This window comes from Uloborus diversus, chromosome 4, assembly GCF_026930045.1.
Source record: "Uloborus diversus isolate 005 chromosome 4, Udiv.v.3.1, whole genome shotgun sequence".
NCBI lineage: Eukaryota > Metazoa > Arthropoda > Arachnida > Araneae > Uloboridae > Uloborus > Uloborus diversus.
In genome coordinates, this window is record NC_072734.1 from 148657096 (window position 1) to 148674456 (window position 17361).

Here is a 17361-nt window from a genome sequence, read left to right on the forward strand (position 1 = left end):
CAGGTTTCACTATATTCGTAAATACTCAAGTTTGCATAATATTTTCAAAAACTATTCCGAAATTCATCGGCAATATGTAATTAATAACAATGAATTGCAGTTTTAATGTTTAAACCAGTTTCTTACTCTCGCAGTTTTAAGAACGATCTGCTGTTGCGAAACATAAAAGTGGTGTTGCAGTGCACACAGTGGGGGGGGAAACGAGCTTGCTGATGTTACTCAATATGAAATAAGCCAGTCGTTTAATGCAATGAAATATATATCAGGAAGAAATCAATGGTTGTTTTTTGGCAAGACTTAAAATGTAAAAACAACCACAAAGTTTGGTTTATAAGCAGCAATTTTGTTCCAATAACACGAAGAGCAGAGCAAATGGCCATGTTTCGACTTTTAATTGGCCATGACTGCTTATCAAAACACGACGATTGTTGAGAGCCCCAATTGTCCTCACAATTTGTCAAACACAAATTAAAATGTTTTATTTATTCACTTTGCTTTACTTTCTGTTATATTGATGCAAATATGGCAAGAATACGGTAAGATACATAACTACGACATTTGACGATGATTGCTTTTGTTAAGTAATAAAGAGTCTGTTCAATTCCAGTCACTAAAATTTAACTAAGTACATCTTTTTGTGATTAAAATATAAATTTTACTGTTCGTTTATATTTTGTGCAAGAGTTCAATGATGGAATATAGTAAATATAGCAAATTCATAAATTGCATTTAACGTATGGCAAGCGTGTCCGTCATTAATTCACAAGGCTAACTGTTTTTGAGTGGTTTTTTAACAACTATATATTCCGTTAAGAAATAAATAATTACCTTTGTGCAGAGAAGTAAAAGTAAATCGACAATTTTTTATCATACAAAATTAGCAAATTGCTGCATAGACGTGTTTCGAGGTTTCAGGTAACTGCTTTTTGAGCAAAATAGTGAGCTTTCAGATGTCTTTACGTCCAAAAGCTCTATATTTTGAAAAAGGGTTTTTCCCAAACCCCAAAACACGTGTTCAGTCAAGTGGCTAAACTTGGGACAGTATCGTAACTTGGGACATTTTGCCGAATTTAGTTTTGAGGGCTGGTACACCTGTTGGTATTTTACGAAAAAGAAATGAACGGTAATACAGAATAAAAGAGTTGTTATCTTATGAAGCTATGTGAGTTGAACTTTCATGCATCAGCATATTTGGTTATTTTTTTGATTTTGAAAATTTCGAAATAATGTGGGATTTATAAGTGGGGAAATAACTTAAGTTACCTACGCTAACTGAGCAACATTAGTTTGAATTTGTTTCAAAATTCATCCCGGCTATGTACCTGTGCTTTTTTTGGGCGAATTCATATTCCCCAAACTATTTCAGTTGACCTTATTTATTCATAAATTTGAAAAATTGTAATCAACTAAGGCATAAAAATTGTCTATAAGGAATATTGAGGAAATAAAGTGTATAATTGTATTAAAACAAAAACGTAAAGATACAAAATTTTATGAATTGAGGGCTATTTTGATGATAATAAATGTGTCATACGATAGCAAAACAGAACAGTTGATATTGTCAAGAAAAAGACTTTATTGATGAGCAAAAAACGTTTTGCCAAAACATTATATATATATATATATATATATATATATATATATATATATATATATATATATATTATATATATATATATATATATATATATATATATATATATATATATATATATATATATATATATATATTAGTTCTTCTAACGAAAAAAAGTCTCAAAGTATAGATGAGGCTGATTTATTTGTAGTTAATTTTACGCATTGTGAAGGAATGAAAATGAATGTAAAAAGATGTGAAATAAGGAAGAAGGAGAGCTAAAATTAAGCTGTGTTAATAATTATTTAGGTTCACTAAATGCTTTTTCGCTTCCAAATGTAAAGGGAAATATTACACTAAAAAGAATTAAGAAGGCTGGGGAGACATTTAATATTTACAGAGGTAAGTGTACATTCTGAAATCGTTGAAATTTTACAAGATTATATTATTTCTATCTATTTCATTCTTTATTGGGTTTTAAAATAAACTTATTTAAAATGATAGTTGGTGTCGCAAGCTATTATATATTGCTGAATACATGAAAAGAAAATAAAAATAATAACAGTCCCAAGTTAAGGATGGGGGTCCCTAACTTGGGACGGTAAAATTTTTTTCGTTTTACTTTTAATCGGGCGTATTAACACATCTATACCTTAACTTGAGGTGATGTACTAAGGCACATCCTAAAAATACAATACTTTGCTTGAATGGAAAACATTTGATTCATATGCTACTGAAGGTAAAAGTTAGAAACTGTCCCAGATATGGGCACTTGACTGTATACAGTAATTTGCAAAATTTGTGCGTTAAAACTGTTTTAATTTCCTTTCATATATTTAGTTATTTTTCTGAAGCATTAAAATGCAATGACAATGTAGTTAAAATTCCAGCTCCAGTTTTAACATTTACTTGGCAATTTCAGTAATAAATGTAAGTTAGAAAACACGCACACACACAAAAGGAACTTTACTTTCATGCGCAGTCTGAGATAATATCTTATGATTCCTTTTATTTACAGAATGATCTGTATTTTATAGCAGAAGTAAAATCGATAAAGTAGCATATTTATTTGTTTTAGCATTCTATATAGAAAATGCATTGTGGAAGGTAGCCAAAAGAGTTTTCATTGTTCCTCTTAAAAGCTAATAAAAGCTAAGCGCTGAAAGCTTTCTTTGAAATTTAGTAGCGACAATTTTATTCGATACTTGTGCGTAGGGAATGCTAACCTCATATTTTAGTGATTGCTTATGCACTCTTTTCAAGTATTCATAAAGTTATAGTTTATAAACAAAACATTAAATCTTGATTTGGTTTCTATTCTTGATATAAATAATGATTAATAATAGGTATTTAAAATAACATATAAGTGCATACATATATTGTGGTTTAAGCAAAAGATCTTTTTTTTTTATCAATATACACTGCATACCCCTAAGGGGTCTAAGGGATTTTAACCTTCAAAATCTTCAACTTTCCAGAAAAAATATTTGTTATATAATGTGTTGTATAATATGTAAACGTGCCCCGTGTCCGGGGCAGGTTTACGCAACTGACTTGGACTCAAAAATATTTTTTTAACGGTTAAAAACACAAACTGAGCAACAACTGAATATACCAATTTTAACTTCATTAACCGCTTTATAAAACTGCATTGTCTAAAATTTCCTAAGTTAAAACATAAAATTAAGAAAATTCATTGAAAAAAATCCACGTAAATGTGCCCCGGTCTACCATATTGTAAACAGTATTTAATGGTTTTTACAGCAATGTATTTACATTCACAATTGGGAAACTTGTTGACAAGTTATAAATAAAAAAAATTAAAATGGCAGGTTTTCCTTTATTGGACCGATTTTTTTTCCTATATCGTACCGATGGTCCATTTTAACAATATGTAACTAAGCAAGCCTTTTTACTTATCACGTTATAAAGTAAGTGATTAGTGTTACTTAATAACGTAGTTGGGATTATTTTGAGAATATTTTAACGCTAATTCAGGAAATTCATTTTGACCTTTTGTTATTTTCAAGCACACTTTCAAGAAGCTGCCACCTATAAAACTAGATGTTTATCCAATAAGCTTCAATTTCAGTTTTATTAAATATAGTTTTTCAATTTGACTGAAATTTGTGCTTGTTCACGTTACTTGTTGACTGGGTATTTTATTAATTACAAGGACTGGTAGTCCTGTTTAAAAACATGAAATTCAAACAAACGTTTTAATTTTTTGGTTGAAAAAAATTAGCGGTGACATTTAAATGCTCATTTAGGATTACTTAAAATACAAATGAAGTCTTAATAAAGCATTCATACTTGGTTTTTATCAAGTTCCTATGAAGCTTCAACCTCATAAAACAGATTTTTTTTTCTTCTTTTCTTTTTAGACAGAAGCTTCAATTTCAGTTTTGTTAGATAAAATTCCTGATTTCCTTTTTAATTTGTTTGACTGTAATTTGTGCTCGTTGACCTTTTTATTGGTTTTAGAAGATGTCTAAAAGGGGAAGTGTGGTTCTTAGGCGGGAAAAATAGTGAAAAGTGCCTTAGCTGTTTGTAGGAATGATGATATGGGGCTAGCTCTAAACTTGGTCAACGATAACGGTGTATTATATGTTTTATCTTCCACTACACACTAGGCATCGTTTACAGCCCTTAGACGTGGCCTATTTCAAGCCTCTGTCCACAGTTTTTAATCGAACGTGTGATACGTGGATGCGAGAACATCCTTTGAGTTCCATTACCCAATGTAAAATAAGAACTGTTAGGTGACTCCTATGGACAAACTGCAAGTGTGGCCAACATTCTGTGAATAGATTCTCTAGACCAGGAGTTTGACCTGTTACTACAATTGTGTTTAATGACAGCGACGTTGCAGCAACCAAGTCAGAAGTTTGTAGTCCACATGAGACTAACACAGAATGAGAGTAAATATGCTACATGTTTGGGGTCAGCTGTTCACGTTTCACAAGAGCAATGCACGGATAAAATTTACACAAGTTCCGATGAATCAGTGGTTAGTTCTCATCAAGTAATGACTGTCGGTTCTATTGATGATTTTGTTAAGGTGGCACGCATATTACCTATGCATAAAAAATGGAAGACAGAAGAATGAAACCTACTTCGGCAAACGTTCTAACGTCATCGCGACCGAAAAAGGGCACAAAACAAAAAATGCCGCAAAAGAGGGATAAAAAAAAAAAAAAAAAAAAAAAAAAAAAAACTGCTTTTGCATAATTTTACCTGGAGATAAAGAGCAAAGCATGATTTAGTGTATAAAATGCCATCAGTGGGTTCATCAACACTGCGCCAAGTTAGCCCAAAACGAAGGATTGCAAATCTTGTAAAAAGACTGTAAGTTCAAATGACATTTACCACTAGGGTCCAATTTAGGAGTGCATAGTTCAATATTGGCGCATGTATTTCTAAATTGGATTTTCGCAACTTAGTAAAAAATATTTAAAAAAAAAAAATATTTTCATATTTACAGAAAATGTAAGCACCTATGGTGGTTCCTAATTATTTTTTTTCCAGATATGCCCTATTTTGTATTTTTGTTTTGCTTCACATTTAGCGACACGGGTCTCTTGTTCTTCGGGGGTCCAATATAGGCGGTCTTCCCCTACCCAAAGATTTGAGAGGGACGTCCAACGACGCTAAATATACTGCTACTGAAATAAGAGCAGATATGTATAAACATTTTTCAATTTTCTATAATGATAACGGTGCAGTTTTTGTACATATCTACACAAATTACATGCACAAGTATTGTAGACAACGGAGACTAATTTTCTTGGAAACCAGTCAAACAGTAAGTGGTATAATATATGCCCACTTATTATGAGTGAAATAACACTCATATTCAAAGATAGTTCATGGGTGGTAAAAATAGACTTCATGAAAAATTAGAGCGTTGAAAAATGTTTTACCCCACATTAGAAAATTGTATGCGTAAACGTTGTGGAAAAAAGAAATCATGTCAGTTTCGGTTCACTCCTTTTACAATATGTTTCGAAACAAAGCGGCAAATTTTGATGCTTACGCATTAATGTAACGATTTACGGTAATTAATAAATAAATACAAAACTTTTTATACAGATTGGTCAGGGATGTTTTAATTATGAAACTGGTAAACAAATCAGAAAACTCAAAATGTAAAAATGATGTCATATTACACATCATAAATATCGATTCTTAAGATGAATATGTTAAATAAGTATTTTCAAACATGTTTCTAACGAAATAAACTTTACAATCCGGCAAAAGTAATGTAATTGCTTTATCCTCGCAAGGTGTTGTCAGGATGATTAAAAAAAATTATGAAGTTCAAAAAGTGAACATCGCTTTTTTCGCATGTATATTTAATTTTGTAACAATTTCTCAGAGTTAATGTATGTTTTTCACATTTATAATTATAGACGTAATGTTAAGGAAAAATCAGCTGAGACTACTTATGGCCAATTTTACACATCCAAAATAAAATGAAATGAAAAGAAAAAAATATATACCTTCTTTTCAAACTGCTTTCAGTGGATAAAATAATCTTCCGTTAGGAACTTGAAATTAAAATAATCAGTTATTAACGATTTGATGTGGGCTACGACTAACTCACTCATATTTTTAAAGAAAACAATATATGTTTTGTAACATTCGGTGCAAAATAACTCTGAACGAAAATATTTCCCCTTAACATTGTATTTCTCACGTTGAACTTAATGGCATGATTATTCATTCCCAAAATACATTCTAGATGATGTCAAAGAAAATCATTAAAAACATGGCAACTGACTGACAATTAGGAATTAACGAGTAAGTCAGCTACCATGATTTTAATTTTCCTTTCTTCAACCATCTAATATGTATTTTGACCGCCATTTATACCACTAAAATCAACTTTAAAGAATAGAATAATCCAGAAGATAAAGCACTTTTGGCTTAACTCACTTTGATGTTTCAAAAACAAATCGTTTTGACCATTAGCGCTGCCCAATCACTGTCACAATGATTCGACGAAAGAGGACACAGATGACCGTTTCTTATCTCGCAGCCCCACATCTCCGAACTAGTATTTTGTTGATTAAGCTTTTTTTTTTTTTTACTTTCATCAATAAATTGTTTCGCCGTATTGCATTTCTCGGCGAAGTATTGGTTATTTGTCTGGTCAGCTGTTATTAATATGGATCAGTCGTATCGATTTCTTTAAGCGCTCGTCATCACTTTAATTAATTCTGTAAGTGAAATCATTTCCTTAAATATTTTTTTAGTTTATTATTGTCTAATGTCTTTTTTTTCTTTTTTTTTTAACAATTTGTCACAATTAGCAATTGACTAAACGGAAATGCACTGTGCTAGAATATTACTGACGTCAATGTAAGGTTAGATATTTTTCTACAGATTTACGTGAAATTAAACTAGAATACATGTGCATGAAGAGGAATCAGGTAGTTATAAGGAGCGTAAGTTAAAAAAAAAATAATTAAAACATGAATTCGTGTCTGACAATCAAAAAAAGGTTTAAAGTTACCATTTTCAGAGATTTTCATATACCTTTCCAGATTTTGTCTCCAATCTGAGATTTACCACTATTACTAAACGGTTTTTTTTGCAGCAGTCTATTATGTTTCTATGATGTGATCGCGCAAGCCATATTTTTGGAGAAAGAAGAAAACGATAATAAATGATTTTTTAAGTAAAATGGCACATTTGTTATGAATGCGTGATTTGATTTACAAATAACTGCAGCGCGAACTGAGCTGTTTGCTTAACTTGGACGGGTCGATAGCTCGAAATTATGCAAATCGTTTTGAGTAATCAGGTATTCTTGGACGAATTTATATTGAGAAGATAATAAAGACGACTTGTTATATTTGCTAAAACTGCTGACAGGAAATTCAGTATATTTCCTACGTTAAAATTTAAGAGTAAGTAGTTTTAAAATCCTTATTTATATGTTTTTGTTATTTATATTTATTTGCTTAGCTATCGTTGAGTTTAAGTGTTAACATTATCTTTTAAAAAACGAACTATAAAAACGAAATCATTAATTAAAAACTCATTTTTTCCCTAAATGACTCTTACGATTCTTGAATGGCGAAAGGATATCCCATTTTTTCGGGTTTGATACGGACGGAAAACCAGTAAAAAATACCCTTGTGAACTCAAGCTATTTCTGAAACAATTAACCGGAATGCCCCCTCCTCCCTTCAGCGTCTCGAGTATTTAAAAGGTTACACAGTACACACCCTTGTTTGCCTTTAGAATATTTTACAGAGCAGTTTATTCTCAATACTATATGAGAAAATGATCACTAATAATTAAAAACTTTTCTTCATGCATGTTGCTATTTACAAGTTATTACAGTAAGAAGAAACACTTTGAATCAAGAATGAAGAATTGAACAAAATTCACGTACACTTTTCATTGGCAAAGACTTTTTTTTCAAAAGTCTTTTTTTGGTTTTAATCTTGTTGTAAAAATCTTTAGAAGATAATTAGATATTTATTTTTCAAGTCAATTTTACAAATGACAAAGTACTTATTTTAGAAAATCCTTCCCATTTTATTATTTTTAGACTTTTTTGGTCATCTGCAACCAATTCTATCTTTTATCGGAACATGAAGGAAACCTGCCAGGCCACCGGGGTTTAGTCAGGCAAGCCTAGCTATAAGGAGGGTGAAGAACATCAACTTTCAATCGATTTCATTAAAAATAATAAATAACTTTTTCTGTACGAAAAGTTCAGTTTAGAACAGGGTTAGAGTTTTAGAAAAAGGTTGGTATCGTTGGAAAGCTCGTAACGATATCCCCTAGACATTTTCCTCGTTTCCGTCCAGAAACTAAAAGAACCTAAACTGACCAGAAAAAAAAGAAGCTAGACACAATCTCAAATTCATTTTTATTTGATCTTTGCGTGAGATATTTAGCAAAAAAAAAAAAAAAAAATTGCAGAGTGTCGTCATTTCTAGCTTGAGTGTTAAGAAATAAAATTCTTGCATTCGTTATGATTAATGAGACTTTGAAGGCTACCACCGACATTTAAAATATTTCCCTTTCGGTTATGTTTTCGTAACTTTAATACTTAATTCATTTTTAATACTTATTTATCAGGAACTTTAGTTCATGGAACACGAGTGAGAGTGAAATGCAATAAGATATGCTGTGAAGTTATAATAGGAGCTGCTATAAAAAAATGAGTTTTGATTCGATGAGTCAATTTCACATTTTCAAGCACAATGCTTCCATTTCAATTCCAAAGAGCACATTTCGCAGCAATCAACTTTGACCACGTAGGGATGATGGATGACATTGAAATGAAAACATTATTGATATCATTTTTTATAGGTTATTTGCTATTATTTTGTAAGAGCACGCGTATTTTACTAATAGAAATTTTCTGGCTGACTGTACCGATTACGAATGACACAAATGAAGTTTCCACTTCAAGGTCATCCGTCATTTCCCCGTGGTCAAACTTTACCTGCATTTGCTATAACCATAAACAAATCACAAGGTCAAACTTTGATAAATTTGGTGTATTATTGAGACACGCAGCGTTTCGGCATGGGCAATTATTTATTGCTGCAAGTACACTTAGCTTATTTGATAGTATGGAATTACATATGCCTAATGGCAATGGTCAAGACAACTTACAAAATATTAGTAGACATTTTTATAAAGAATATTGTTTAGGAAGATGTTTTACGTATAAACTATTTTTTGCATTATCATTTCATTTATATATTTAGAGAATCAGGTACAAAAAGCAAAATTGGAACAAATTAGTATTGCTTTGTACTGTAAATACATACAAAATTGTATATTCCTGGATGTACAATAATAAACGAATGTATAAGTGTAGAAATAAAAATGTTCGAAACTTGAAAATTTAAAGATGTTTTCTTCAAATTTTTCAGCTATGATTATATTCAAATTTCGACCCCTGAGCAAGCAATAGCTCAACTAATTTGAACAGTCATGAGGCTGTAGTCTTAATCATGTGATTGGTTTGACGAATCACATATAAAATATTTTACTCCTTACACTGTCTGAGGTGAAAGTGAGATCAATAAGCAAACTTCTTGATTGCTAAATTATCAACGGAAAGCTTTATCGTAAATACAAATTAGATAGATTATACGGTTAAGCTGAATATTGCACGATAGAAACACAGAAAAATGCAAATCTCCAAAAGCGAGTCAAGTGAAAGACTGAATACTTTCCGGAACAGATGAACCGCAACTCGGGAGGTTCATATTTGTGTTTATACCATTGGAATCATTGAGAAGAGATAAAATGGAGGGAGTGAAGACTTTAATTCCTGAAACCAAGACCCCCAAGTCCCGTAATAGATTTTAAAGTAAAACATTGGAAGAAATCAGGTTTTTTTCTCTTATTTCACGCAAAACGTGCCAACCATTTGTCGTTGTTGAGTCACGTGACTTGGGTCTTTGGATCAGCTTTGGCTAAGACTTTGGCTTCTTGCTCTAAGATTGAAATACATACGATACTTTGAAATTTTTAGATATTTTTTATTCACATTTGAATTAAGAATTTGATTTTTTTTTTAACAAAAATAATTTTAAGAGGTTAACTTATAGCTCTGTTCTCTAAATATTTCTTTAAGGGGTAAATCAAAGGTTTATTATTGCTCTAAAAAAGTTATAAATTTGTATTAAAACAAAACTTTTGAGTTAATTTGATAATATTTTCTACATAATTTAATAAGCCGCCGTCGAAACATGAAGGTTAGCCAAAAAAAAAAAAAAAAAAAACCGATTAAATCAGATGGTGGAGTATCTGAGCTGCCAGAAGTATGGGGAGTAGTCGATCTATTGTTGTCTGCACAACTTTCTTTTTAATAAGTCTTCTCAATAAACATGAAGCCATCCGAATTAACATAAGGTAATTTTGCGTAACAAGGAACCAAAGTAAATATATTGATTTACACTTATCTGACAATCGGTCAATTAACAAGCAACTACCAAGTGCGGATCCAGGAACTGTTCAAGGATGGGGCGATTTTTTACTGCATACCCTTTCAAACTTTAATTTCTAAAAAAAAATTAAGGAGTGTACTGAACCCGTTCGCTTACCTTTTTGTAATCAAAGGTGTCCTACCGTTGTGTTTCTTTCGAAAAATATTCACAGAATGCCCTTGAACATGTCTTTAATATCATATAAGATCGTCTAAAATTGAGCTTGTGAAACTTCAATTTCGAAAAAAATGCAATGGAAAGTTCTGGTCCCTATTTCCAGAGCAACAAGAGATGAGCAAGAATTGCGTTTTCAAGGCTTCAGTTAAGTGAAAATTCTGGGGAAGTGTTCTCTTTCTCCTAATACTCACGAAAATTATGTAAAGTTGCCGTTTTCGGAATTAAATATGGAAAATATACCAGAAGATGGTTCCTGTATCTCGCTCATTGAAGGGGCGATCGCCCCCATCGCCCCTCCCTTGTATCCGTCCTTGGCAACAAACCGAGCACAAGGAGCACACCAGAAATCTGTTAAATAGCTTTCTTCCTTTTTTGCATTTGAATAGTTCTTTAACTCGTGTTTTATAGTTGAATCAATTTGAAAAAGCCTATTTACAATCAAAGTTTTTTTTAACTTGAAACGATTGCAGCTAGAGGTGCTGACACATTAAAAGCTCGTAAAATTTTTTTTTACTGTATTTTACATTAGGTTTTACTTTAGATTTATTAACATTTTTATATTATGATTTTATAAAAATATTTCTTCTTTATGTTTAGAGAAATAAATTTGTGTTACTATTGTACTGACTATATAAAATACTATACTGACTATATAAATTGTAAAAGATAATAAGTGTATTTCCAGAAATGAAATAAGTGTGTAACGAAATTTGTTTATTTTGTCTTTACAGGGGATTAAAGAAGCGCAAAATTCTATGATGATTTCAAAATGACACCGGAAAAATATCAGATCCGAAACAAAATCCATTCTTTCTACAAGATTCAACGATGTTTATAGGTTTTCTTCTAATGTGTACAATAGGTATTTTATTCTTATTTTTTTTACATAAGTTAATCTGAATCTATGACAGTTAAATTTACATGCCAGTAAACTTTACCAATAATTATTTAATGTTCCTCTTTCAAACTCCGGTTATAAAGGGTTTTAAAGCTGGATCCTTAGTAGGTAGATGGGTATTTAGAGAAAATGCAGAATATAGATTTATTTGACAAACTTTGTACCATTATTTCTACAAGATTCAACGATGTTTATAGGTTTTCTTCTAATTTGTATAATAGGTAATGTTTTTCTCCTTTTTTACTTCCTTTTACAAAAAAGGAAGTATTGTATTCGCGAAAATATTTTCACTCAAAAATCAGCCTTAATTTCCATTTTTCTCACCCCCGAATGAATGTTGAGTTTCTTTTTTCGACCCGACCACACGTGGATATATGCCTAGAAACCTACAGGCACCCGAAATATCCATTTTGACGACCCCCGAGTTAATTGCAACGAATTTTCTCGTGACGTCCGTACGTATGTATGTATATGCGTATGTGCATATGTGTGTATGTGTGTATGTATCTCGCATAACTCAAAAACAGTATGTCTTAGCAAGTTGAAATTTGGTACGCAGACTTCTAGTGGGGACTAGTTGTGCACCTTCCCTTTTGGTTGCATTCGGATGTTCCTAAGGGGGTCTTCTGCCTCTGTTTGGGGAGAAATCATCGTTAATTTCGATGTAAACTCAAGTGGCGTCATAATTTGTCGGACACTTGGCAATCTATCGCCAGTCTTTGGTCGCCAAGTTTTTGACGCCAACTTGGCGACATTTATTTTTTGGATTCAATTTGGTCACTGTTGGTGATATTTAGAGAGTAAACAATTGAATCACATTAAAGTTGCCAGTAATGGGGAAATGACATTAAATTAGAGTAAGAGGAAGTCATGTAATGCACACATCAGCTCGTTTTTTTTTAAAGACTTATTGCCGTTTTACTTATTTATTTATTTTTTTAATCGTTATTATTTTTTACAGCGAATTGGTAAAATAAGCTATCTTAAGATCCGTTATGGTATTTTTACTTCCTTTTACAAAAAAGGAAGTATTGTATTCGCGAAAAAAAATTCACTCAAAAATTGGCCTTAATTTCCATCTTGCTCGCCTCCGAATGAATATTTTTTTTTTCAACCCGACCACACTTGGATACATGCCTAAGAACGTATAGACACCTGAAAAATTCATTTTTACGATCCCCGAGTTAATTACAACGAGTTTTCTCGTGACGTCCGTATGTGCGTATGTGTGTATGTATATCGCATAACTCAAGAACGGCATGTCCTAGAAAGTTGAAATTTGGCACATAGACTCCAAGTGGGGTCTAGTTGTGCATCTTCTCTTTTGTTTGCATTCGGATGTTCCAAAGGGGATCTTTTACACCTTTTTGGGGTAAAATCATTGTTAATTTCAATGTAAACTCAAGCAGTGGTATAATTTGGCAAACACTTGGCAATATATCACCAAGCTTTTGGTCACCAATTTTTGTCCCCAACTTGGCGACGAATTTGGCGGGTTTTTTTTTAAATCTGGTTTTAATTTGGCCATATTTAGAGAGTTAACCATTGAATCACATTAAAACTGCCAATATTGGGAAAATTTATCTGTATAAAACGTTTTCTTTGCTTTGGTTCGCAACAGGCCTGGAATGAAAGTATTTAAAGTGTTTTTTTGCTCCCTCCGAGGCACTATTATCTTTAAATTGGAGTAAAAGGAAGTCATGTGATGCACACATCAGCTCGTTTTTTACATCAGTTAATCTGAATATATGAGAGTTGAAATTTCATGCCAGTAAACGTCACCAATAATTATTAAATGTTTCTCTTTCACACTCCGGCTATTGAAAGGATTTTAAAATTGGATCTTGAGTCGGTAGTTGGGTATTTAGAGAAGATGCAGTAAATAGATTTATATGAAAACTTTGTACTTGCGATCATCAATGCCAAAATTTAACATCATGTAAACGTTATAACGTTTACATTAGTATTAATGGTCAATGTTTGCTCATTAATAACGAGTTTTCAAAGTAAGTTTGTTGATTTTTTAAACTTTTAATAGAAAAAACGTATCTTAAAATATTTGTTCAGCAATTATATCTACTTTCTAAAATGTCGCATCATAGCTTTAGACTTCAAAAGGAGGTTTCAAGCATATAGTAAAATTTTTTATTGGTCAAATAAGAAAAAAATACTGGGTGATACAAAAACAGTATCGATTTTTGCCTACAAAAACATCTTTTACAGCCCTCATAAATTTATGGACTTCCCATTCTCCCCTCCTTTGTATGACTTGCTTTGATGATTGAATGTATCTTTAAGGATCTCCACAAAGGAATTTCTGAAAAAGAAAGCTGTCATATTTTCAATCTTTTTGGTGTTATTGGATCACTGAATTAATAATTCGAAATATCTATTACACCAGGATTTCTTCTTTTAATTTGAGAGTGAAAAAAAAGTTTTATTGTAAATTTCGTTTGTTCAATATTGAACCTATTACCCGTTGAATGTCAAGTAAACATTTTGTTGCCTTTTTAAACAGCGGCTTTTATTAAAAAATATTTCAACAAATAATGTATATGTATTCTTTTTTGTGTGTGTGTTCTAATTTTCAGACTAAAAATAAATTTATTTTAAAAGCTAGAGAAAAATGGCAGCAAGCATAATCAATCGCAAATGAGCAAATTCACTACTTCATACTAAAGAAAAAACAAAATGTCACAAAACGGTTATTTCAAAAACTGAGAAGAAATATCTACTTGATTCTGCTTAGAAAACCATCTTTAACATGCAGAGAATCAGGTTCAGATAATTTTTTGCCACATAGTGACCGAAATATAGGTAAATCATATGGAGGAATATGGTAATAAATTATTCCAGGACTTTTCTACAGAAAAAAACTATTCTGAACGCGATTGTTCTATGTATGACACTATGCTTAAAAGGAAGAAATTAATTAATTGCGATGGATAGTTTTCTTACCCATCATAGTCAACAAAATTATACCATCTGATTTCCATTTACGCTAAAAGCTTTCGGACGAAATGAGGAGGATATCCAAAAGGTCATCTACAGACATGTTGATCAAAAACCAATTGATATTTATCCATCCAAAATCGATACTTTACGTATCAGATGACAAAAAGCTTTGAATACAGAGGATATTTACATGACTGGTTAAAAATAAAAATTTCAGAAAAAGGTAATCATTAAAAAATAAGAAATAAACAAATACAAAATAATAATAAGACTTTGCTGTTTGTCTAGTATTTCCATTGAATCAAAGACAGTCGACAGTATTTTATTTCAGTTTTTTCGTTTAAGGAACACACTGTCGCCCGGTGGAGCTTTAGTCCACAGCCTGTAACCAATAGTTCACAATGCTCAGTCATATCACACTTTTACATGAATCATCAATAGTTAAAGTAACGTTGTGAGATCTGTAAAGCATGTCGCACTATTCTTTGTGATCTAAAAGCAAATAGATTATTTACTTTTATGAATATAGTTGAACTCGTTTATAACGGACGTTGATTTAACGAGAAACCGGATTTTTCGAGGAAATTAGGAAGATATGATAAATAAATACCTTTGTGCTGAACAGGAAAGTAAGACAGGTGCTTCTTCTAACGTTGTCTGTCTTACTTTTGGAAGATATGGTTGATACAATGTTTACTCTTTGAGAGCGTAACTCGCTTTTAAAGAGAAAACCCAGCATAAATAAGCGAGCAATATTTTTGTGATTCATAAAATTTTCAGCTCAGTTTGTCCTTTCCTGGAAATATTTATTTAACTTTCTGAAGTCAACCGAAAGTTAGTGATGAGTCATACATCCTAGAACAAGCGATGACGGATCTTTAATTGTTATTATAATTATTATTTGAGTAGATACGCATTTGAATACTAAGTATTTGTTGACGCTAATATGTTATCACTTCCGAGGTATACTTCCGATAGCTTAATTTCAAGCAAATGCAGATGAAAAAAATAATGGAAGTTGCTAAGAAAATAACACATGAAGCATTTGAAACTGAACCACCTTCATCGTCAATGGCATTTGATGTGCAGAAAAACTTGTCTTAGAAAAACCTTTTTTCGAAGTCTGAGGTGCAAGCGTCGATTTTTTTTCCGGTGCACAAAAAATATACAGTGAGACAATAAGGCTGTTCAACGCAAATTAACCAGAAATAATTATTATAATGATAAGCAACTGCAATAATTTTCGTGATTTTTTCGCAAACTATTTTTTTTTTTTTACTTTTTATTTATTTATTTTTTTTATGAGCATTCGGTTATGCCGAGCAAATATCGCAGTTCCTTTGCCTTGTTATAAGCGATTTAGACTAAAACATGCACTATCCGTTCTTCTTAGTTGTTAAATACATATAAATAATAATTGAATATCGTATCCTATTAAAACGTTTAAAAAAACAGTTAGAATCTCATTAACTTGTTTTTACCAAAATATATGAGATTTTAAACTGTTGTAAATATAAATTGTCAAATCTTAGTTTTTTGTTTTTGTTTTGTTAAACAGGTTTGAAAGCTCATTTTATGTTTATTTTAGGCTATAAAAGCCCATTGAACTATACTCGGCCGTTTTCTTCAAGGAGGTGTGTAAAATAAGACTTCAAGGACAAAATGGGAACTATGATATATGTCATGACGAAGTTGATGGCTTAAATCTTTCACCTTTAGCGGCAATAATTCTCGCTGGAAAATATATCTTTATTTATTTACAGCTTCAAGAAAAATCCGAAATAGTTTGTCTCAATTTATGTTTCTGAGCTCCCCTTTTTGTAGAATAGAGCAAAACAGAGCATAGTTTTGTAGGTATGCATGATGGCATACTTCATATTTAGTGATTAACAACTGAAATAAACATATACAATATTTCAAAATTCAGAAATAAAACATTATGAAAATGTTTGCAAATTTGAAATTTTTGCCGATAATTATCAACTTTAGTGTCTAAACTTATTTAGTACATCAAAACTAAGTAATATTTAGCTTTGATTTTCGTTTATTTTCTTTTTCAAATTTTACAGTACTGAATATTATTTTTTGTTTAAAAAGATGACCCAAAAGTTTTGCAATAAGTTCTATTGAATTATTTTTTTTTAAATTTAAAAGCTGAAATTTGAAAATCTACACGACGATTTAATACATACATCGATTGAAAAAATACTGGTCATTAAGGGAGAATAACTCCTTGCCATGGGAAATCAGATCTGTATCATATTGCAAAAATTGTGTGTGTTTTTTTTTTTTTGCGTTGTTTTTGGTTAATTTACTTTTTAGATGAGATACACTTAATGACAGTAAAATGCAGTATTGCAATTAAAATTTCATGACTAGTTTTTTTTCAATCGTTTTTTGTGTGACTAATTGATGTTTGCTTTATTTCTTGTTGATATTTATTTTCATAAATTTTCTCGTATCTTTACTAGCAACGAAGTTCAATGTCTATGTAAGTCTGTTTGCTATGAAATGAATACACTGTGAAACATATATTCAAGCCTTTTTAAAACATTTTGTTTCGACTTCAAGCTAACATTATATAATCCTTTTATTATTATTATTATTATTACCATACTTTCTCGTAAAAATAACAGAAGGGGGAAAAAAGCTTTTAAGAAGGTTTAGTGCTGTTTAAAAATAAATATTGCTGAAGAAGTCAAAAATAAATAAGATAGTTACATAAATATTGAAAAATTAAAAATTTGCAAATAAGGTTTTGAAATGGGAATAATATGTGTTGGTCT

The 17361-nt window shown here is 31.2% G+C and overlaps 1 protein-coding gene across 1 annotated transcript in view; it reads left to right on the top strand.

The window, feature by feature from the left end:
* The first annotated feature begins 11465 nt into the window (after positions 1 to 11465).
* Positions 11466 to 17361, top strand: part of LOC129220385 (neuronal acetylcholine receptor subunit alpha-10-like) — a 30378-nt gene continuing 24482 nt past the window's right edge. The window contains exon 1 of the mRNA XM_054854798.1: positions 11466 to 11584. Coding sequence (XP_054710773.1) covers positions 11551 to 11584 — 34 coding nt within the window. The 5' untranslated portion in view covers positions 11466 to 11550. The remainder of the gene's footprint in view (positions 11585 to 17361) is intronic.